At 46.5% G+C, this 25,073-nt stretch overlaps 1 protein-coding gene across 2 annotated transcripts in view; it reads right to left on the reverse strand.

Annotated features, from left to right (window-relative positions):
• Nucleotides 1–25,073, reverse strand: part of Cnbd2 (cyclic nucleotide binding domain containing 2) — a 67,693-nt gene that overhangs the window by 12,364 nt on the left and 30,256 nt on the right. For both annotated transcript variants that reach the window (XM_085832927.1, XM_021156614.3), the window contains exons 8-11: nt 23,232–23,370; nt 12,767–12,881; nt 2,534–2,711; nt 599–719 (exon numbers count right to left, since the gene is read on the reverse strand). In XM_085832927.1, coding sequence (XP_085689053.1) covers nt 599–719; nt 2,534–2,711; nt 12,767–12,881; nt 23,232–23,370 — 553 coding nt within the window. The remainder of the gene's footprint in view (nt 1–598; nt 720–2,533; nt 2,712–12,766; nt 12,882–23,231; nt 23,371–25,073) is intronic.

Here is a 25,073-nt window from a genome sequence, read left to right on the forward strand (position 1 = left end):
CTATTTTTCTTCTCTTTTTTCTTTTTTTCTCTTTTAATTTATTCTTGTTTCACGTGCACTGGTGTTTTGCCTGCAGGTATGTCTGTCTGAGTGAGGGTGTGTCTGTCTGTGTGAGGGTGTGTCTGTCTGTGTGAGGGTGTCAGATCCCCTGGAACTGAGCCACAGACAGTTGTGAGCCACCATGTAGGTGCTGGGAATTGAACCCGGGGCTTCTGGAAGATCAATCAGTGCTCTTAACCACTGGGCCATCTCTTCAGCCCCATTTTATTCTTTTCTTTAAAACTTTAATGTATGTGTGTGAGTGTGCATGCACACGTGTGCACTCACACATGCTACACTGCTCATGTAGAGGTCAGAGGATAACTTTCAAGAGTCAGTTCTTTCCTTCCACCGTGTGCTCCAGGGACCTCAGTCAGTTTGTCAGGCTTAAGCTTCGAGCACTTTCACACACACACACCCTCCCCACAAGCCATCTACAACCTAACACTATTTCTTATATCATCAAGTCTAGAAAGATGTGTTTCTAAGCCTTTCTGCAATACATTCTCAGCCCATCTGTGCTGTGTATCAGACTGAAGGAAGCTCTGGGTACACTTACCACAATATCTCCTTCCTCTGTCTTGTGGATCTTCATGTAGACCCCCACTATGGCCTCCTTGGGGAGTTCACCAAACTTGGTGTTGATCATGGAACATTTGACTGGATGACCGTACCTGGATCTGAAATGTGACAGACAGCTTGTCAGAACTGTTTCACAGTCAGCCTGCCAGGCCTTACTGTGGCTGAAAGCCCTCCTGGAGAGCTCACACCTCCAAAGAAGGTGGGGAAAACTCAAACCCTGAGGCAGGAACCTGCCTGCTGCTCTCTGGGATTAGAGATGTGTGAGAGACACTGGACTTGGGAGACAAAGGAATTAGGGACCATTAATCACCAGAAGGATGCTTCCTGAAGAGCAGATGACCCCGTAGTGCTGAGCCAGCCTGGTGGACAAACCCAGGCATAAAGTTCATGTGGCCTAGTTGGAGCTCCTGTCTATTTAATTCAAAGCTCCTATGGGGAAGGAATTCCCTGCCTATGAAAACGGACTGTTCAATGTGACCACCCTGGGATGCAGTTGAGGTTGAGGCTTCTTGACAGGAACACAGAGTAGAGGTAGCCTCTCTGTTTATAAAGACAAGTTTCCCTGGTTGGGCTACAGACCCTGGCCTTTGTTCAAAGTGGGGTTAATTTTACACACACAATCCTGTTGTACTGTGTTTGGTTTTGGTCTATGGCAGCAGGAGGAGAGTAGCTAGGCAGTTTAGATTAGAAATAGAGAAGAAATGATCCCCTGGGTATAGCTGGAGCTCAGCTCATATACAAGACAGGCTTCATTACTGCCCCTCCGAGAAGAGCACAAATCAGCAGTCCCCGTGTCTTTCACTTCCGGGTCCATGTTTTCCCTTCTCCCTCCCATACTGACTCCCCAGAGACACCGGATTTGTTTTATTTCCACCTTGGGAAAGCTGGAACTAGAAATACTCCATAAGATAAAAAAAACCTGGAAATCATGGGTTGCCATTCTTACGGAGGCCAGCAGACAGGAAGTGTTGGTGGATAAATGACAATGCCACCAAAGAAACAGAGACATTGACACTGACCCCATACTAATATCTCTTCTTGTGATGGTTTGTATATCCTTGGACCAGGGAGTGGCACCATCTAAAGGTGTGGCCTTGTTGGAATAGGTGTGACCTGGTTGGAATGGGTGTGTCCCTCTGGGTGTGTCCCTCTGGGTGTGTCACTCTGAGGTATAAGATCCTCACCCTAGCTGCCTGGAAGTCAGTCTTCCACTAGCAGCCTTTGGATGAAGACATAGAACTCAGCTCCTCCTGCGCCATGCCTGCCTAGATACTGCCATGCTCCCACCTTGATGATAATGGACTGAACCTCTGAACCTGTAAGCCAGCCCCAATTAAATGTTGTTTTTTATAAGACTTGCCTTGGTCATGGTGTCTGTTCACAGCAGTAAAACCCTAACTAAGACACTTCTCTTCTTCTCTTCTCTTCTCTTCTCTTCTCTTCTCTTCTCTTCTCTTCTCTTCTCTTCTCTCCTTTCTCTTTCTTTCTTCTTTCTTCTTTCTTTCTTTCTTTCTTTCTTTCTTTCTTTCTTTCTTTCTTTCTTATTATATCTAAGTACACTGTAGCTGTCTTCAGATCCACCAGAAGTGGGCAGCCTCCCGAGGAAGCTTAGTCAAAAGGGCCCAGCAAACAAGGACTTCAGCCATAGCCAGATGATCCTTCCTCCTTTTCAAAAGTCCTTAAACACAATAGCGTGGCTCCAAGGAAACGAATGGCTGATGCCCTTTGTAGCCATGTGAATGAGGGGCAGCAAATGCAGGCCCGGATACCAAACTCAGGCCTTCCCTGGGCTGCCTTACCCCGACACCCAGCATCTTGGGTTGACCCTCTGACCTCTGCCCTTCCCCAGCATCTCTGCCTCCCGAACACCCACATCTGACCGACCATCCTACTAGCTAAGACTTCAGCTTACTTGATCTTTGGTCCCAGCAACTTGGGGAGAGTATTTTCTACTTTGTTGATCTTGCCGTGGAAGTCTATTCCCTGTTGCTCTCTCGCTTTCTGGAGACGCAGAAGTTTCAAATAAGTGAAATCCTGCAGGGGATAGGATTTGATCTGGAGTTCCTTAAATCTCTCCTTTGGAGATATTTCTATTAAGAGAAAGCACAGAAGAACGCGCCAATGGGCCTTGTGTAAGCCTGGGAACACCAGAGATACCTGCCTAAGATCTGGTGCATGGAGGAAGGTAAGGAGGAGGTCTGGGGCTTTTCTGTAATCCCAGCACTTGGGAAGAATGTGGGAGGAGAGTCTTCTAGGCTAGCCAAGACTACAGAGCCAGTGATGAAGAGGAGGGGAGGGAAAAGGAAGGAGAGGAAGAAGGCAGCTTCCATAAACTGCCCTCACTGGTAGCACTGTATTATATCCCCCCCCCTTTTTTTAAAAAGGTAGACACATCTAGGGAGCCACAAAAAACAAACCATGCTAGAACAGTGACTAAGCTCAAGAGGAACAGGAGAACAGTAAACACTACGAAAATCAACAGCAACACAGGAGTTAGTGTACACACCTGTCCATAACAACTCTGGAGCTCAAGGACATCCATTCTTCAATTAAAAAAAGACATATTGGTGACCACCCCACCCCCACAGGAAATGGACCTCACTATCAAGGATAGAGGCAACCAAAGAAGGAAGGAGAAGCATTCCAAACAAATGGAACTAGGAACCAAGCAAGGGACAGCTAGTCTGGCATGCTCATGGATAAACCAGAGTCCCTCGAGCAAACAAGAAGGATGGTAACTGAGATTGTCCTGTGACTTCCACATGTGACACATGTACGCCCACATTCACATACACAAACATACACGTGTGCTTGTGTCAGCATGTCCATACTCTCAGCACTGGTGCTGTAGAAATGGGAGGATTCCTGGGGTCTGGTAGTCAGCCAGTTGAAACCAATCCAGAGAGCTCCAGGTTCAGGGAGAGATCTTGTCTCAAAAAGTAGGATGTCGAGCAATAGAAAAAGACACCTGATGTTGACCCCTGGCCTCCACGTGCACACTACATGTACATACACGCCTGTATGCACTCTCATAGAGACTCCTGCTATACACGTGGCTGAAAGAGGGCCAGTGGGATGGCTCAGTGGTTAAAGGCACTTGCTGTCAAGCTGGATGGCCTGAGTTTGATCCCTGGTGGAAGGAGAGAACCAACTCCCAGAGGTTGTCCTCTGACCTTCACATGTACAAAAGACACAAACACAAACCCTTCACTTGGAATTCCATATTGTATTGACTAATTTTTAATGCTGTGATAAGAACACTTGGCTGAGGCTGGGCGTGGTGGCACACGCCTTTAATCCCAGCACTTGGGAGGCAGAGGCAGGCGGATTTCTGAGTTCGAGGCCAGCCTGGTCTACAGAGTGAGTTCCAGGACAGCCAAGGCTACCCAGAAAAACCCTGTCTCGAAAAAACAAACAAACAAACAAACAAAAAAACAAAAAAAGAAAAAGAAAAAGGAAAGGAGCATTAGAGTAAAGAATGCTACCAGAGACAAAGAAGTTCATTTTAGGCCAAGAACGTAGCTCGTGGCAGACCTGCCTGGTCTGTGCAGTCTGGGGTTCAAAGTCTAACACCTCAAAAAAAAAAAAAGTTCATTTTTCTTGTCTTGAAGAGGTCAATTCTGTGGCTCCCTAGGACCTTGAAGTCAACATCAGGTGACGATAAAGAGGGGGCAGGGAGAGGGAGAGAACACAGTAGCTGCAGATTTTCTCAGCTCTGAGTTAATAGCTCACTGAGTGGGGCAGAGAACCAGGAAGGCCACAGGCCACTTGACTAACATCCCCCGTCCCAGCTGACTAACATGTGCAGCACGCAGCACCACATAACAGCATATTCTTTTCAAATGCAAATGGAGCATTTACCAAGATAGATTGCTTTTTGGGCCATAAAACGAGTTTCAACACATTTGAGAGGATTCAAACTGTACTGAATATTTTATCATAGAAATAATAAATAGCAAAGAGAGCTGGATGGTCCCCAAATCTTTGGGAACTAAATAACACCTTCATTAATATTCAGTGGGTCAAAGAAGAAATCAAAAGAGAAATTTAAACGTATTTTGAACTGGACCATAATAGAAACATAGCATATCTAAATTTGTTCAGTACAGCCTTATATCTATGGGTTAACACTGATGTGAGAGGTGACATCCCTTTTGGTCTGCCTGTCACCTTGTAATCCTTTATTCATTCATCTAAGGAGTGGTCTATGAGTTTTATATATTCATTTGTTTAATATCCAAGTAAAACTATGATATATGGAACATAATTTACATTTTACCAGACCCAAGGATATGGATGTACAAGGAGACAACCATTTGTCCAGTGTCACACAGGACCCTGTGGTCTGAGCCTCAGCTCTTTTTTAGTTTGGTTGGTTGGATTATTACTGTTTTTTTTTGAGACAGGGTTTCTCTGTGTTCCCCTGGCTGACCTGGAACTCACTCTGTAGACCAGGCTGGCCTTGAACTCTCAGAGATCCGCCTGCCTCTGCCTCCCAAGTGCTGGGATTAAAGGCATGCGCCACCACTGCCCGGCTCAGTAGGCTCTTAGTGCTGAAACTGTCTATAAAGGGGAAGCCTAAAGACTTGAAGTGCTAACCGACAGCCACTACTGTGTAAGGCAAACCTTGGTCTGTCAAACTCCAAAATTCTCTTTGCCACACCCCATATGCACTTTTCTCTCCTGCTCACCCACCCATCCATGTTGGCTTCAGCTGTGATCGCAGAACAACTGGCCACATCCTCCAAGTGACTCTTGGAGACGCAAAGGATTGCTAGGAGGAAGTTCAGAGCTGATACTTGGTAAGATGTGGTAAGAGATCCCTGAGGATGTCTGATGAGGGCTAAGGCCTCTTTACACACACACACACACACACACATTACACACACTCCTCACACACACACATACACATAGCACACAAACATAAACATCTCCTCTCTCTCTCTCTCTCTCTCTCTCTCTCTCTCTCTCTCTCTCTCACACACACACACACACACACACAGGTCTCTTGTGAACAGAACCAACATGACCCCCGAGTCAGGAGCAAGACGGGGGCCTTTGACAAACATGAAAGCTTTTGGTTTTCTCTCAGTAAACTGGGCCTGTGTTCTGCAGGTCTCCATTCTTAGCTTCTATATGACCCTTAGACAAGAGTCTTGCCTCTCTGAGCCTCACTTTCTGTATCTGAAATGGAGACATAATTGTATCTTATTGAAACTCTGCAGTGATAGCAATTCTTAGTTGCCAACTTGACTATAATCTGGAATGATCTAAAACTCCTGAAAGGAGGGGCACACAAGTGAGGGATTTCTGCTTAATTTGAATTAGGAAGATCCACGTCTAATCCAGGTCTTTTCAGTAGGAATACACACCTTTAATTCAGATCTTTAGAGAGGGAAAAAGCAACCTGTCACCTGGGCCACACCTTCTGCTGACTACGGTCTATCTAAGGACCTGAAAGAAGGAAGCTTGCTCTCTTCCTGCTTCCTCTCGAGGCACTAGCAAGAGCATTCATCCCTTTACTGACATTTGAGCCTACTTCTTTGGAAGTCCAGCTGAGACACCCAGCCTTGTGGACTTAACAGCTGCTGAATTCTTGGACCTTCTGTTCATTGTTGGACTAGCTAGACCACAGCTTGTGAGCCATTCTAATAAATCTCCTTTCTAAATATATAGAGAGATTCATTCTATAATTTCTGTTACTCTAGAGAACCCTGACTGATATATCCTTTATACGAATTACACTTATGTATAAACAGCCAAACTACTGGGTATATATGCAGAATTCAATGAATGATAGCAGCTACACATGGCATCGATATGAACTAAGATGGGCACCAGAGAATACACAGATACAATCATATCTTTTTTTGTTTTATTTTGTTTTTTCGAGATAGGGTTTCTCTGTATAGCTCTGGCTGTCCTGGAACTCACTCTGTAGACCAGGCTGGCCTTAAACTCAGAAATCCGCCTGCCTCTGCTGGGATCAACAAGTGTCTGTTGATCCTGTGAGTCACTCTGATACACAAGATACACACAAGATGCCTGGGATGGCCACAGGCCCGGGGAACTGGAGCTTAAATTCTAGGGAGACAGCTATTTAACAACCAATTCAGATTCAGTATACAATTTCAATGGGACAGACACGGCAGAAGACAAACTCAGCAGCCGAAAATGGGATATAGTGAGAGCTGAGAGAAACGCTGCGTCAGCATAAGAAGTCTGGGAGACGTCTCTGAATAAAGATTCTTTGGTAAGATGTGAGGGAGGAGCAGACAGAGCTGGGGAAAGACAGGGGCAGGGGCGTGGAAAGCCGGAGGAAAGGCTTCCATAGACAACCCAGCGAGAGGGAAGGGGCAGCCAGGCCAGCAGGCAGGAAGGACTCTTCAGTTCTTAGAAAAGAATGATCACGGGCTGGTGAGATGGCTCAGTGGGTAAGAACACCAGACTGCTCTTCCGAAGGTCCAGAGTTCAACTCCCAGCAACCACATGGTGGCTCACAACCATCCGTAAGGAGACCTGGCGCCCTCTTCTGGACTGTCTGAAGACAGCTACAGTGTACTTATGAAAGACTCAAAAACTCCCAAAGGGAGGCACTTACTCAAGCCTCGGGTCAGCCGCGCACCCAAGAAGACACTGAGACCGGTACTTAAGATGTATAGAGAGTAAGATTTAATACAGCAACGACAAGAAAGCAAACAAAAAGCACATATACCAGATATCTGGGGTCGAATCTCATGCAGCCTGCAAGGTGCAGAGGGGATTCGGCAATTAGCCCAAACTTTTCACAAGCTTTTATAGGAAGGAGGCAAGGGGGGGAGCAGGGCAGGGAAAATACAGGTTTTACGTCACTAAGTGATTCAACCAAGGGTTTTTCCAAAGTGCTTTTGCAACCGCGTCCCACACTTTGGCCATGTACTTGATTCATTGGAACTGAGGTTTTTACTCACACCCTTATCTCAAAAATGTCCCTGGCACAGTCCTTAGTTGGGAGGGGTTGGACTGGGTTCGTTCCAGGAAACCCTTATCTCAGAAATGTCCCCGGAACAGTTTTCATTTGAGAGGGGGTCTGACTCTGGTGTGAGAGTTCAGAATGTACTCTGGGGTGAGAAGTTCTGGTGGTCAGTAATTTTCCTCTTTCATTCCCCACTCCTTCTAGTGAGTAATTCTAATCTTAGAATTTCAGAAGTCTATATTTTTATGCGGAGAATACTGCATTTACTCTATCTTAACATGGGAACAAAAACAGAATAAGAAGCATTAGTAAACAGAACTGGGCAGGGGCCCTTTTAGCGAGGCTTGAGGGTCTGGGCACGATGTAGGTGCACGTGGATCAGATCTCTGGCTGGAACTGGTGAGATGTCCTTGGGGTACCCAGCTCGTTCACTGTCTCAGCTGTTGGGATCCCTGGAGCAATGTCGTCCATGTACTCAGTCCAATTTTTCCCAGTTGTGACCAGACCACCTGCAAGCCTTTTAACTTAGCATACAGAGCATTATTAACAACATAGGTTTAAACACATCATTTGAGACTATGATGGGCATAGGAGTTTCATAAAGGATAAAACTGAGTAAAACTGAATCAAGAGATAGGGCATAGGGAAGGAACACCAAGTCCATGCCAGTCTCCACGATTAATTTTGTCAAGGTCTGTCATAGAGTTTTAAACTAATTTTTATCTATCCTGAGCTCTGAGGTCTATACACACAATGTAATTTTTATTTGACCTCTAAATACTTGGCCACACCCTGACTTACCTGGGCAACAAAGCAGGGCTATTATCTGACACTATTGCTTTTGGCACTCTGAACCTTGGAAAAATTTTCTTCAATAATCTTCTTGATGACTATGTGAGCAGTCTCATTTATCCATTTTGAGAACGTTTTTTCTGCAGATGTCAACAGCTTTCTTTGTCTGTATATTGTTCCATACAGTGGCAAAAGCATACCTGCTGTCAGTGTCATTTATAAAGCTTGTATCAAAACCACAAGTTCAGCTTTTTGGGCTGAAGTCTCTTTAGGGAGGCTGCTGGCCTAGATCACCTGCTTTCTGTCCACCGCTGCACTGCTGTCCCCGCCTTCCGCTTACCTTAGTCAAATCTGGCAAAGCCAGAGTGGGGGCTGCAAGCAGTGCTGCCTTTATGCTGTCAAAGGCTTTTTGGTGTTCCTCAGTCCAGGTGAATGGGAGTTTTTCTTTCTGCAAAAGCCCGCCATCCCCAGAAACTCACGTACTTGGCGCGGGGTGGTGGGGGTTGGGATCAGCATCACAGTCTTTTTTCTGGCCTCAGTGAGCCACCGCTTTTCGTCGTCTCGGCACCTCGGTACGACATAACTGAGCTTTCTTGGCTGATACCCGATACCCCAATTCACCCAGTTCATTCAGGAGCTTCTAGGAGGGCCAGAATTTCTTCTTTGTTTGTAATGTCTCAGCCTTCAGCCAACCGCAGGGCTTGGGTTAGTGCCAGGAGTTCAGCCTTCTGAGCCGAAGTTCCTTCCGCCAGAATGTCCAGAGCATTAGTCAGCCATCGGTCAGGGGGCTGAACCACACTTTTAGGGCATGTGCCAAGTTTTGTCTCAGAGTCAGTTTATCTGCGTCCTTGACCAGAAGCCACTATGTGCAGACAAGCAGGTCATCTTACAGTCACCAGGTCTAATTTTCACAAGTATGCCACCGGTCTTTTTCAGGGTCCCAATCTCTGAGTAAGAACCTCTTTGGCAATACTTTTGTTCTCAGTCACATCTAGGAGTCCCAAAGTTAGGGACAACATTAGGGCAGTCTCAATAGCATCTAAGGCCATCCAAGGTTGTTCTTTTTATTTTTTATACGAAGGGCTGTTTATCTTTTTAATTCAGCAAAACCTGGAATCCACAGTTTGCAAAGGCCTGCAGTGTCCAGGAACCTTTTAAACTTGCTTTGCACTGGTCAGTGGAGGAATATGAAACACAGTCTCTTTTTAGCTGCTTTTAACAGGTAGGCCACCGGTCTCTTTTAAGGACTCAGCTTCTGTGTTAGCACCCCTTCTGCTATTTTCTTACTTTTAGCCACGAGCAGGTGAAGGGTTTGGTCATGAGGGGGGGCTCCTCTCTTTTTTGTTAGGGCAGTCTCTCACTCAGTGCTCTTTTTCTTTAACAGATAACAGTAAACACTTTGATCTTCAGCCAAAAGCTTGCTTTTGTTGCCGGGTACTAAGTTTTCTAGTCTCCCTGACTTTTGTGGCCGGCATTATTAGTAAGTGTCACTTTGCTAGGTTCTAGTCTTTGTCATTTATCTCTCTTTACTCCTGTTTCTTAACTGCAATGGAGATCTCATATAATGTCTCTCTTTCTATCTATATATATCTCTTTCTTGTCTTTGCTTACTTTGAATGTTATCTAATTATTACATCTATATTCTGTCACTTAGCTTTTTTCATAGTTTACCTCTTTTTACTGTTAACCTATTTCTTTTGAGTCTGCTGAAGCTTTGCTCTCAGCTCTTTTTTGCAGACCTCTATCCTTTTCTTAACCAGATCGTTGGGGCACTTTTTAGTCCCACAGAGACGAGACCTTTATCAGAGCCTGGCAGTTAGACCCGTAGGTGCTCCTTACCTTGTATGTCTCCCTCACCGGAGCCCAGAACAGACTCACTGCCAACAACTCAGGGCAGTGCCTGAGAAGAGAAAACACATGGGGCAGAGAAGGGAGTGCAGTTCTCACATCAGACCACTGATATTTCAAAATGAACACAATTTTTTTGTTTACAAGAGACAGGATACAGGGGACAGGGAAATGAGAAGCAACCAGGGAATCTTGTGGCGTCCTTAGATCAGACGCAGCAACCCGCTGAACTCAAGCATACCAGTCAGCGGAGGGAAAGAAACCAACCAGGATTTTCTCAGTAACGGCGAATGGACAGGGAGGAGCCAAGCACCGAGTCTCCGCTGCGCACCGGAATGCGGTGTAAACTCCTGGGAGTGGCAAACAAACGCTGGCAGGCAGAGGCAGCAATTTAACTATTTAACTACCTGATAGACACCCGGTGTTCTCTGCACTGTCTTTGGGGAGGGAGCACGCAGCCAGGCCGGCACAAGGGAGTGCGGGTAGACTCTGGGGGGGGGGACCAAAAGAGGGACGCTGTAGTCGGCCCCTCCCCAGCTGTGGCAGGCTTCACGGCCACTCCGGAACTGGCAGGCGGGGGCCGGCAGGCCACTGCACTCACTATCAGCATTTTACAACTCAGGGCACAGACAGCCTCTGCTTCTGCCGTGCCTGCAGAAGCCAGAACCTCAGCGCCACTGCTGCTATCAAAGCCCTACCCGCGCTGCCAAAGCCAGAAATTCTTAGCCCAGCTCTGCAATCTCAGAGCTCTTTTGAGCAGTCTGGGACTCACCAGCACTGAGTTTTTTTTTTTTTCCTTTTAAAACCATTTTTGACAAATTCTGTCCTGACGTCAGTCCAAGTCTACAGTCGACAAAGGGTTAACACACACACACACACACACACACACAGTCTGTCACGTGACAACAAACAAGCACACTCGTCCACGCCTGGACTTACACAACCAGCCAAACACTATTTTCTGACGGGGTCGGATTCCACATTGACTCCTTTTCCTGATAGGGGTGGGATTCCACATCCACTCCCGCCCTGGCAGAGAGAACACTCTCTCTCTCTTTTACTCTGCCAGGCAACAGCCAGGTCTTTTTGACTGTTCTGTACCCTGGCCACTCCTTCCAGGGTCTCCCTTGGAACATCTCTTTGGGGTGCAGACTGTGAGGCCATAGACAGTCGTCCTCTCACAGCCACTAGGATCCTTACGGTCCACAGTGGCAGTTGCCAGAATAAACCCACAATCTCAGAATACACAAATGCAGCAGTTCCACACTTACACACCCAGCAGATTGTCCCATTTCTAGAATAATAGCAGACACGACAAAAGCAGACACGAGACTGAGACAAAAAGAAAAAACCAAAGCACGAGGTGGGACTCGAACCCACGATCTCGCAACCAGAAGCACGAGGTGGGACTCGAACCCACGATCTCGCACCCTGCAGCACGAGGTGGGACTCGAACCCACGATCTCGCACAGAGGGGTCCACTAAGCGTCCTTAGTCCTCCCCTTGTCCTCCTGGGACGTCTCCCAGGGAGCACAGACGGTGGACACCTGGACACGTCTGTCTTCCACACCCTACGCTCCTACCCGGAGCGCGGTCTCACTGTGCACATTGCACACTGAGCGTCTGCAAAACCGAAACTGCGATCGCACCAGATACAGAATAGCCTACCTGGCCTCTCAGAAACTAACAGAACACAGACACCAGACCAAAACAGAACAGTAAATCTTACTTCTGAGTGGGTCCAGGACTTCTGGGTGGTCGCGCTGATTCCCGGCCAACGCACCAAATGAAAGACTCCAAAACTCCCAAAGGGAGGCACTTACTCAAGCCTCGGGTCAGCCGCGCACCCAAGAAGACACTGAGACCGGTACTTAAGATGTATAGAGAGTAAGATTTAATACAGCAACGACAAGAAAGCAAACAAAAAGCACATATACCAGATATCTGGGGTCGAATCTCATGCAGCCTGCAAGGTGCAGAGGGGATTCGGCAATTAGCCCAAACTTTTCACAAGCTTTTATAGGAAGGAGGCAAGGGGGGGAGCAGGGCAGGGAAAATACAGGTTTTACGTCACTAAGTGATTCAACCAAGGGTTTTTCCAAAGTGCTTTTGCAACCGCGTCCCACACTTTGGCCATGTACTTGATTCATTGGAACTGAGGTTTTTACTCACACCCTTATCTCAAAAATGTCCCTGGCACAGTCCTTAGTTGGGAGGGGTTGGACTGGGTTCGTTCCAGGAAACCCTTATCTCAGAAATGTCCCCGGAACAGTTTTCATTTGAGAGGGGGTCTGACTCTGGTGTGAGAGTTCAGAATGTACTCTGGGGTGAGAAGTTCTGGTGGTCAGTAATTTTCCTCTTTCACTTACATATAATAAATAAATAAATCTTTAAAAAAAAAAAAAAAAGAATGATCAAAGCAGAAAAAAGTGTCGAAAAAAGTGTCCAAAAGTCTGTGCACTGGGGACTGGAGCCAGGAAAGGACCCAGGGGACACATGTTTCCCCAGCCAGCTGTGCTGTCAACTGCCAGATGTGGCCATGTGACTTACCATTGTCATGAACTCTCAGAGGTTTGTGATCCAGCAGCTCCAGTTGCTGCCAGACCCACTTGTAATAGGCACGGCAGTCGCCCAGGGCTACCAATCGCAGGATTTCACAGTTGCCCTGGACACATCAAGGGACACAAGCAAAGGGTTAGACCTGGACAGACCAGGCAAGGCCAGGCTTTGACCTCACCTCATTCTGTTTTGTTTTATTTGCTCAGTGTTTGTTCTTCTTGATAAAAATGTTATCTCCACATAAACAATTCAAACACCTACAGTAGCATAAAAACTAAACATAGTACTGACACTGACTAAGTGACTATCAAGGATGGAAGGGACACTTGGTGGCGCTGTGAACTGCAGGTTACACATCCCATTGATACATTCCCTGACTTCTATAATTATATTGTAGTTAATTTTTTTCTCTTTTCTTTTTTTAGATTTATTTATTTTATTTATATGACTACACCATTGCTGTCTTCAGACACACCAGAAGAGGGCATCAGATCTCTATTACAGATGGTTGTGAGCCACCATGTGGTTGCTGGGAATTGAACTCAGGACCTCTGGAAGAGCAGTCAGTGCTCTTAACCCCTGAGCCATCTCTCCAAGCCGGTTAATTTCTAGTCTTAGACATGATGACCTGTGGGGCTGGAGAGATGGCTCAGTGGTCTAGAGCACCAGTTGCTCTTCCAGACAGGCGTGGCCACCAGCAACCACACAGCTCACAAGCAGTTGCAACTCCCATTCTGAGGGATCAGACACTCTCTTCTGGCCTCTTCAGACAGCAGGCACACACGTGTTGCACTTATATACATGCAGGCAAAATGTCCTTATACAGAAAAAACAAAACAAAACAAAACAAAAAAAAACCTTTTTTTAAAAAGCAAAAAATCACCTAGGTTCCCAAGGAAAGCAAGTACAACAGATGATACTCGCTCACACGTCAGGTGACTGCAGAGGATGCAAATGTGTGTGAACAGAAAAGCAGAAGAGGAGGAGAGAGGAGGAGAGGAGGAGAGAGGAGGAGAGAGGAGGAGAAGGAGGAGAAGGAGGAAGAAAGGAGGAGGGGAGGAGGGAGGAAGAGAGGGGAAGAAGGGGAAGAGGGAGAAGGAGGGGAGTATGGTAGCACTGTTAATACCAGCATTTAGGAGGTAGAGGCAGGCAGATCTCTATAAGTTCAAGGCCAGCCTGCTCTACATGACAAATCTCAAGACAGCCAGGGCTACATAGAGAAATTTTGTCTCAAAATACAAACAAAAAGAAACATCAGTTAGACTTCAGGCCAGATATTATTCTATGCTATTGCTTTTCTTTATATGTATGTACATGTTTGTATGTGTGCCCCACGTGCCATGTGCGTGTGTGTGCGTGTGTCTGCCAGAGGATAGCATCGTGTATCTTCCTCAATCCTTCTCTACCTTATTTTTTTTTTTTAGATTTATTCATTTATTTTATTTATATAAATACACTGTAGCTGTCTTCAGACACACCAGAAGAGGGCATCAGATCTCATTACAGATGGTTGTGAGCCGCTCTGTGGTTGCTGGGATTTGAACTCAGGACCTCTGGGAGAGCAGTTGGTGCTCTGAACTTGGAGCTCTCAGATTCATTACATTCCTTGATCAGGGAGCCCAGGGCATCTTCCTGTCTCTGTCTCAACATACAGTTGAGTTAAAAAAAATCAGATGTATGTACTAATATTATTCCATTTATATGAGGCTCAGAGTCTGGTAAAAGTGCTCTGTGGTAGGGCTGGAGAGGTAGCATAGAAGTTAGAAACGGGCTGGTGAGATGGCTCAGTGGGTAAGAGCACCCGACTGCTCTTCCAAAGGTCCAGAGTTCAAATCCCAGCAACCACATGGTGGCTAACAACCATCCGTAACGAGATCTGGCGCCCTCTTCTGGAGTGTCTGAAGACAGCTACAGTGTACTTACATATAATAAATAAATCTTTAAAAAAAAAAGAATAGATATTTCTCTAGCTGTAACTCTTTGTCAAACAGTTCCTCTTCATAATGAGGCACTAACCTTTCTATATACAGAATCTCAAAAGAAAGTTTAAAAAAAAAAAAAAAAGAAGTTAGAAACACCAACTGCTTTTCCAGAGGACATGGATTCAATTGCTGCTCCCACTTGGCCACTGACAGCCATCTGTAACTCCAGTTCCAGGAGATCCAGCGCCCTCTTCTGACCTCCACAGGCACTGCACACGTGTGTCGCACAGACACACATGCAGGCGAAACACCCATCTACACAAAAATAAATCTCCAAAGTAGCCCTTGGCGATATTAGGAGCGCCCCCCTTTGGGGAAATTTTTTTTTGAGAAAAAGCACAAGGCTGTCTTCTGGAGGCTGGGAATGTTCAATATGTTGATGTGGTGACGGTTGATAGGTGTAGAATCCATCAAGAGAACCGGTTCAGATCGGAAATTCCATTGCATACATTATACTGTTATACTTCAAGAATAGCCTTTACATTTAATTTTCCGTATGTTTGCTCGTCTGTATATGCACCACACGCATGCAGGTACCCCAGGAGACTCAGATGATGTTCTTGGATTCCTTGGAAGGAGTTGTGGGCAGTTCTGAGCTGCCTGAAGTGGCTTCTGGGAACTGAACCCAGGTCCTCTGCAGTGCTTAACCACTGAGTCATCTCTCTACACCCCAGAAAGCATTTTCTAAGAGATTCAGATTTGGCCATTTCTGATTTGTCATCATTCCCTATAACTTATTTTGTTTAAGACAGAACAAAACCGTCTACCTTTCCAAAGTCCCCTATTCTCGGGGTGACAGTGACTCAATTCTGGGTAATGAAGACTGGGTAGAAAGTGCTGGATAACAGTAGGAAAGCTACTGTCTTTCCTCGTCTCCTATTCTATCTCTGTCCACTCATAGACTTATGCTTACTTCTAGGTGACATGGGGAAAGGACCTTGCAGTGATTTTCTATGCCCTGCACAGCAAGCACTCTTACACGCGCCTTTAATTTTTTTTAGTTTGTTTGTTTTGAGACAGGGTCTCACTACATAGCCTTTACTGTCCTGGAACTCTGTAGACCAGGATTGCCTTGAACTTAGAGGTTGGCCTGCCTCTGTCTCCTGAGTGCTGGGATTAAAGGTGTGGGCCACCACTGCCAGGCATCTTTTCATTCTATAGAGGCCACTGAGTCAGCGCCCAAATGCTGGCGTTCTCCCCTAGGCCATCAGTGGGACGCTTCTTTTTAGGCATAGCCTCCTTATTTGCTTTGGTCAGTTTCCTTAGAGAGGAGGCTTGTGATGGTGTGGACGGAAACTTTAAACGCCAGTCTTTAACTCCTGCTCTTCGGATCGTGGGAGTTTGGATCAAGTCTCCAGGCCAGGTGTGGAGGCACAGGCTGTAGTCTCAGCACAACAAAGGCTAAGGCAGGAGGATTTCAAGTTTAGGGCCAGCATAGGCTACACAGAGAGACACTGCTTTTAAAAGAAACAATTACAAAGCAATCCTAGCATACTTGAGGCCCTGGGCTTAAATCCCAGCAGCAAGAAAAAAAAAATTCTAAGCTCCTTTTATGTCTTATCTTTATAGAAATCTTATCCTTTTTAAAAATATATTTATATTTTATTTTATATGTATTGTTGTAAACCCTCACAGATCTTTTGGAACTAGAGTAACAGACAGTTGAGAGCTGCCATGTGCGTCCTGGGAACTGAACCAGGGTCCTCTGGAACACTAGCACTCTTAACCACTGAGCCATCTCTCCAGCTTTAGGGATCTTATACTTCTTAATAGAATCTCTGAGAGACACAGAAGGATTGAGCCAGAAGGCAGCCTACTATTGGCAAGGGAACAGACATCTCATAAGCCGTTGCTGTATGCCAGGCCCTGTCCTTGGGGCTCTATTCAGCATTCATTCAACAAATTCTTCTCACCCAATAAGTGCAGATGAGAGAGCAAGGATTCCTCTTGGGAAAGTCTCTTACAACCCTTTATTGCATCTGGTACTTGCAGAGAGAGGTCCAACCATGTGTCCCCAAGTGGCTCAGAACGGATCGATTATGGCCAATAACTGAGTTTCAGATCCCAGTAGGAATGCTATTCCCCAAGCCCCCCTTAGGAGAAAGCAGCTGCTGGTTGCTGGCTTCAGCCTCTAGTGGCAGGAACACAGGAGTCAGGATGCTGAGGAAGTCTGAACAGGCAAAGAGCCAGCTACACAGCAAACACAAGTGAGACAAGAGAGCTGTCCCTTCCAAAGAGCAGGGGCATCTCAGTTCCAGCTAGAGGACACACAGGACCTGCCATGCCGTGGCCTGCTCTGAATTCTCGAAGCCCCAGAGGAAGACTGCCATATAAACCTTAATGTTAAAGTCTAGATTTTAGTAAAGCACTATAAGGAACAAACCTAGCTCCACTGCTGGCCCAGGGTGCCCTACCTGCAGCCACACTGTGGCCTCCACATTCCTCCCTCAGGAGCCCCAACTTCCCTGGAATCGCTTGTGTGGCACATAACTGCCACACAGGTTTTGCAATGAACCAATCTTTAGGGAGAGACAGGAATTTCCCTTTTAAAAAGTACTCTAGGGATAGAGCAGAGACTGAAGGAATGGCCAACTAATAACCAGCCCAGTTGAGACCCATCCCATGGGTGAGCACCAATCCCCAACACTATTACTGCTACTCTGTTATCCTTACAGACAGGAGCATGGTATCCTCTGAGAGGCTCCACCCAACGGCTGACTCAGACAAATACAAACACCCACAGCCAAACAGTGGATGGAGCTTGGGGACTCTTATGGAAGAACAGGAGGACAGATTATGGGCCCTGGAGGGGATAGGAACTCCACAGGAAGACCAACAGAATCAACTAACCTAGATCCTTGGGGCTCTCAGAGTCTGAACCACCAACAAAAGAACATACAGAGGCTGGACCTAGCCTTCTCCATATATATGTAGCAAATGTACAGCTTGGTCTTCATGTGGGTTCCAAACAACTGGAACAGGGGCTATCCCAAAAGCTGCTGCCTGTATGTGGGATATGTTCTACTAGCTGGGCTGCCTTGTCTAGCCTCTGTGGGAGAGGAAGTGCCTAGCCTCACAGAGGCTTGAAGTGCCACGGTGGGAGGGGCCCCCACCTGCTCAGAGGAGAAGAGGGGGGGGAAGACTGAGGGGGAGACGACAACCAGGAGTGGGATGTAAAGTGAATAAGTAAAATAAATAAATACATTTTTAGAAAATACACTAGTGTGCTTCAGAATTCTTGGGAGCTTTGTTAACAAGCCCTCCCCTCCCTCCTGGACTTTTGGATTTAATAGCTCCTGGGTCTGAGAATTTGCAATATATATATATATATATATATATATATATATATATATATATATATATGTGTGTGTGTGTGTGTGTGTGTGTATGTGTGTGTGTGTATATATATATATATATACACATATACACACATATAATTGTGATGCATCATGACAATGAAATATTACTCAACACTAAAAAGAAATCAAGTGATACAGAAATCTTAAATGCAGACATGTAAGTAAAAGCCAGTCTGAATGACTGGCATACTCTTTGATCCCAACCTATGATCTAGAAAAGACAAGGCTATAGAAAAGATAAAAACAGACCTATGGAGCTGGGCGTGGTGGCGCACACCTTTAATCCCAGCACTCGGGAGGCAGAGGCAGGCAGATTTCTGAGTTTGAGGCCAGCCTGGTCTACAGAGTGAGTTCCAGGACAGCCAGGGCTACACAGAAAAACCCTGTCTTGAAAAACCAAAAAAAAAAAACCAAAAAACAAAAAAAAAGCAAAAACAAAAAAACAGACCTATGATTCTGGCTGGAAGGTGGGGAAGGCATAGGTGGAACAGGGTGGCTTTAGGACAGTACAGTTATTATATATGACACTAGGTTGATACTTGCCAATACCCATAGACTGTCCAACACCAGGAGGGTGTTCTGGAATGCTCTATATAGCCCAGGCTGGCCTCAGTTTTGAATCAATCTTCCTATGTCAGTATCGCAGGTGCTTGGACTGCAAGAGTACAGACATACACCACTGCACCTAGATGAGACTCTGATTTATTGGGGTTTTTTGTTTGTTTGTTTTTGTTTTGTTTTTTGAGGCCATATCTCATAGCCAACGATGACTCCCAACTCCCTCGATAGCTAAGGATGACGCTGAACCCCTGCGTCTACCTCCTGATGGTAGGATTACATAAAGCTGCCACTGTACCTGACAGAACTTGTGTCTCATGAGCTCCAGCTATGGCTGCTGGCTGGGCTGAGCCTCGTTAGAAGCCCTGGGGTCGGGGACGAACATTAACCAAGGATGCTTTAAAAAAAGTTATTTTTTAATAGACTTATTATTTTTTGATTGCACACAGGTGCACTTGTGCAAAGGTGTGTGTGTGTGTGTGTGTGTGTGTGTGTGTGTGTGTGTGTGTGTGTGTGAATTCAGTTACCATTTGAGGCTAGAAGAATGTATCAGATACCCTGGAGCTGGAGTTACAGGTGGTTGGTAGCCTTCGTAAGAACAGTACATATTTTTAATAGCTGAACCATCTCTCTAACACACCTTCTTTTTTTCTTTTTCTTTTTGTTTTGTTTTGTTTTTCGAGACAGGGTTTCTCTGTGTAGCCTTGGCTGTCCTGGAACTCACTCTATAGACCGAGCTGGCCTTGAACTCAGAAATCTGCCTGCCTCTGCCTCCCGAGTCCTGGGATTAAAGGCGTGCGCCACCACGCCCAGCCGTGAGTGATCCCATTTTACAGATGAATAATGGAGGTGAGAACAGAATGAAAGCCATTCCAGTGGACCTTGGTGGTCCTGTAACCCCAGCCTTCCAAGCCTGAGACAGAGAACATGAAGTTTAGCATAGTCAGTCCCCTTTGAACGTGTAGAGTCCAGAAGCCAGTCATTTCAATTCCTGCTCTTGCAGCAAAGGTGCTCTTTGGGTCCCACTGGTGGATGTGCTTAAGGAGGCTGGGAAGCGCTGGTTAGCTGCTTGTTTACTGTGGGCACTGGCTTCCTCCTTCGTCTGAGTATCAGGCATTTGTAATTCAGAATCTGCCTCATCAGCTTTTCCCACCCCTCCACCCCTCCACCCCTCCAACTCCTCCACCCCTCCACCCCTCCACCAATCTGCTACCTACTTAACTAACAGGCCTGAGATAAATCCCCTTTTGCTCTGGCGATAGCCAGCCTTAATCCCTTTGGGAGAGGGGGCCTGGCCCGGGAAGAACAACGCTCCCCCTAGTGGTGCTGATAAGCTTAACAATGGGGAAACGTGCACTTTCCCCAGGTACACAAATGTTACCACATAAGGGATGCATCAGGCCCCCGTGTGGGGCACAGGAATCCTCAACAGTGGAGACAGGAGGATGAAGAGTTCAAGGCCGCCTTGGGCTACAAATGGACACCCTGTCTCCAAAATAAGACTGGCAGATGTATGAAAATGTATAATTAATATAAACTAACTTTTAAAGGGGTGGGGTGGGGGTGTATCTCAGTGGTAGATACACCTGTGGTTCAATCCTTGGCATGACAAAAATAGGGGGTGCCAAGACTGCTCGTACTGAATAAAATACGCACACTTACTAGAAATTCCCTAGTGAGTTTAAAAAAATCCCAAAGGCCACCTCTCAGTCTCACGTGAGGCTTCCTCATGTGAGTTTTTCTGAGAGGGGCTTCTGCCACAGCATGGATGTGGAGGCCAGAGGACAGCTCGGGATTGGTTCTCAACATCCACCCTGTCAATGAATCCCAGGGATTGAACTCAGGTCATCAGGCTTGGCGGCAAGCTCCTTTGCTCACTGAACCATATTGCTGGCCCCGAGATCCTTTTTGTATTTAACTTTTTCCTCATAGAACACCATGGCCCCAGGTTACTGAAGGCACGAATCATTTTTTAGATTTTATTTTGTCTTTTTTTTTTTTTTTCCAGAACTGAGGACCGAACCCAGGGCCTTGCGCTTGCTAGGCAAGCACTCTACCACTGAGCTAAATCCCCAACCCCCACTTTTTAGATTTTAGGCAAGAGAACTTTCCAAGCTCAGGAATTCCTGGTTTGTCCCACCGGCCTGTTTTGACCTCCCCCTACTGATCTCCAAAAGATCTGGTTCATTTGTCTCCTCTCACACTCTCTGCCCTGTCAAGCAAGCGTGGGCCTCCTTTTCCCACCAGGTCTTCAGAAAGGATGACTGCTTGGTATGCAGCAGGCACTTGAAATAGTACACATTTAATTAGTATTCATTAAGTGTCCTGTCCCGCCCTTTTCTTAATCACTCCATTGGTGGGAGGGGTCTCTGTCATTTCCATTTGATGTTTGTGAAGTCACAATGGAATGGAAAAACATTGACTTCACAAACATCAAATGGAAATGTTTTCTGGAGTCCCTTTCCCAAATCTGTCTGTTGTTACATCTTGGCTGCAGCTGGGAAGTGGAGGGGAATGGGGGAGGAAGTGTCAGTTGCGATCCAGTTATACTTCCAATTTACAGTGAGCTCCTGGAGGTCTCACCCTCCCTCATCCTAATTTTCTAGTCCCCATTGAGATGAGCTTTTATGTCTTTTCCTGCTCCAAAAGCAGGCTCAGGGAGCACTCCTCCCAGAGGCAAGCAACCACACACTTGGTCCCCTATCCTGTGGTGACACTGTCTGCTTGAGGACGACAAATGGGTTGGTTCCATGTTGTGACACTGCAGCATACTGAGGCTCTCTGTCACTATCTTCCACAGTAAAGTCAAGGCTCTGACAGGAAGTCAGTGCATGGCGTGCGGTTGGTTCCACAAAATGATCTGTCCAGTTTTGGGCCTCTGCTCTTAACTGAAAGCCTCTAGAGTTGCCTGCAGGAGTTACGTGAATCCCAAAGAGCTCCCATTGTTATCCCGTGTCTCTTATATGAGTGTTCTAAAATATCTATACATGTGATTATTATCAACAAAGTTATAAGTTAAACAAAAAAAAAAAAAAAAAGTATTGTGTTGGGCTGGTGAGATGGCTCAGTGGGTAAGAGCACCCGACTGCTCTTCCGAAGGTCCAGAGTTCAAATCCCAGCAACCACATGGTGGCTCACAACCATCCACAACGAGATCTGGCGCCCTCTTCTGGAATGTCTGAAGACAGCTACAGTGTACTTATATATAATAAATAAATAAATCTTTAAAAAAAAAAAAGTATTGTGTTACCAACTCATAAAATGGCTGATATGTAACACTCAGCTGGGGATGGCCCACACAAGCCAATTCCAGGGCATGTCAGTCTTGTGTACACCTCGGATCTACGGGTCTCCTCTTCCTCTCGGCTCCTTCAGGAAGTTCCTTCTTTAAAGCCTCCAGCCTTGCAGCAGTCCTCCTAGTCCCTGGAAACCACTTACAAATATCCCTGGCACTTGGCATTGTCAGCTTTGACTAAGCCGCAGGTCCAGTGGACGAGACAGAGAAAATGAGCCTTCCCTATCTTTGCCTCCGTTCATACCCTGGACCAGCATAAGGTTGACCAAAATGCACCAAATGTCTTTGGTGACTTGCAGTGTAAGGAACTGGCCGGTCAACTTCAGTAAAAGTTCTCTAGAAGAGCTTTGGAGTCAGACAGAGCTGCGTTGAACCTTTCCCCCTCCCTTCCACTCCATGACGGTAGACAGCCATATTCTTGTACCTCGGTTATTCCTCTGTCAGAAGAGAGCGAGTGCCCTACCAACCTCAGGGAGGTTAGAGTGAGGCCAAAATGAGATGGGAGTTGTGAAACCTAAACGAACTCATCTGTGGTTACAGCTACCCATAGTCTTCCTAAGTGTGAATATTAACTGGGAAGCTTTAGAAACGCACAGATTGTAAGCCTGAGGTTGTACACCTTTCTGCGTCGTACCATGAGTCTATTTCTCGCCACCCTTTTCTGTCATGCCTGGGACATGAGCCATGACCAGTGTGTTCATGACCAGTCTACCTGGGAGGCCTGTTAAATCCCTCAGTTAACAGCTCCACTGCGCAAACATCAGGTGACTGTTTTACTTCACAGTGGCCCCAGGACACACAAATTGTGGTTTATTTGGTGATATAAATACAATTTCTATAAATTTCATCTTACGCTGTTAGAAAAAGAGGGTGAGGATATGGTTCTTCCATATTTACCAGTTGTTTTATGATGACTTAGTCTCCTGCTGTGTCTAAGTTATGAATCTGAATATAGGGGTGTATGCAGCAAAAGATGTAGTTCATAGAGTTAGGTCCTACGCTCATTTCCCAACATTCGAAATGCACTCCCATTCCCACCTCCACTAACAGGGGTGCACTGTACATCCCGACCCACTGAGGCACAGTGACCCACTGAGGCACGCTCTCTGTGCTTTGCCCCGGAGACATGAAGCCAGAACAAGGAAAGTCAGAAAAATACACGTGCTGTGTAGACTGCAGAACAGGCTCAAATTTATCTGCCTGGCCAGAGGGCTTTAGATGAGACCTGCTCTTCCCAGCTTTGCTCCCAGATCAGACCTCACCTGGCAGATAAATGTGATAAATGCCGAATTCATAAAGTCTTTAGACACCATCTGTCCATATGAGAACCTCTCGATCCTCCCCAAGGCCACCAGCTTCCAGAGCTTCTCCTCAGACCAAGACTGGAAGATGTCCAACTTCCTGGGGGAGAGAGAAGCCGATTAGAACTTTGGCTCTTGGGAAAATGCCTGGGGTGTAAGATTTCGCCAGGACACATGCAGGTACCTCACCCAGTCTGTGGTCACCCATTTCTTCAAGGCCTCCTCTTCAGCTGAGGGCCCCTCCCTGTTGCTGCTCAAACTCTGGGGTTACACAGGACCTGGACCCCTCCCACTCTGATTCTATTCCAGGAATCTTCTTCCAAATCCCCAAATCTCTACAGCCACAGCTCAACAAGCTCACCCCATGCCAAGGAAGGTCAGCTCAGGTGAGGTTTCTTACTTCAGTGCACTGGCTACTTGGTCCTGCCCTGCCTCGGGTCTTGGAGCTTAAACCATCCTCTAGCAGCCTCAGGCCTGTGAGCTTCAATCATTTCGCTCTGATCCTGAGGAGAGTCAAGATGTCTGGAGTCTTTTGGAGTTGTTTAAAGGTCCACTCCAAAGAAGCCATCTCTTCCCCTAACCTCTTGGACCTTGAGTCAGAAGCTGTGTCTCTCTGGTTGTTGGCTCCACGGGGCTGCCAACAGTGACAAATTTCCCTTAGTGCTAACATGTGATGGGCTCAAAACTCAATGGACCCAGGTTGGCTGAGCTGGTTAACTCAAGTTTACGCAGGCATCAAACATGCTGAGTTCATTTTTTTTTTTTTTTTTGGTTTTTCGAGACAGGGTTTCTCTGTGTAGCCCTGGCTGTCCTGGCACTCACTTTGTAGACCAGGCTGGCCTCGAACTCAGAAATCCGCCTGCCTCTGCCTCCCGAGTGCTGGGATTAAAGGCGTGCGCCACCACGCCCGGCTGCTGAGTTCATTTTTGAGCAAGACATAGGAACAGGTCATACAGGGCCATACCCTGACCCCAGAGGGCTGTCTAGAGAGGAGGAAGAAGACGAGAGTCCCCAGAAGAGCATCCTACTATGTGCCATGTACCGGGCCCTCCCTCTATCACTTCATCGCATCATTACAGCTTGGAAGAGAGCTCTCACCATCCCATTTCATGAAGCAAGAGACTAAAACCCAAGAGTTAAAGCCTTACCCCGAGTTGCCTTAGACCTGAGGCTGTGGATTTGGGCTGGGCCCATGTCCTGGGCTTGGGAACAACTGATCCAGTCGCAGCATGGAGCTGAGGCTGGTGAACCTTCTATACACTCAAGCTTACTGAACTGCTAACCAGCTAAACCATAGCACACTGTTAACTCGGCTATAGCAACCAACTTCTCCTTCATGTCCTCAGTGTCTCTGTGCCGCTGGCTGCAATTCTCAGAATAAGCTCCATTAAATGTAATTAGTCCGTGGAACTTTCCTCTTAGTGAGCGAGCCTAGGAGCTGAGGTTCAATGTGAGACCCCTTTCCCCACTATTTCCACTCCTCCCAGACCCCCTCCCTGCCCATTTCCATGCACTCAGTGATGTTACCGTCCAGGCCAAACACAGGGGCTAGATGCCCTCCAGTACAGCTTCATTTAGTCAGCACTGAACATTGAGTGCGTTTGGCACTATGACAACAGGAAGATAACAGTGGTGGAGAGGCCATACCGGTCCCTGTTGGCACGGTACTGTCAGATATGGCATGCAAACTATGAAACAATTACTACACAATGGAGAGTCATGGTATGGGGGAGGGTTTTTAAGGAATACAGGGTACAAAAGCACTGTAAATGGGGCGCCCTATCTATTCTAAAGCGACAATAG

This window comes from Mus caroli, unplaced genomic scaffold (genome assembly GCF_978045245.1).
Source record: "Mus caroli unplaced genomic scaffold, Mus_caroli_1 scaffold_2, whole genome shotgun sequence".
NCBI lineage: Eukaryota > Metazoa > Chordata > Mammalia > Rodentia > Muridae > Mus > Mus caroli.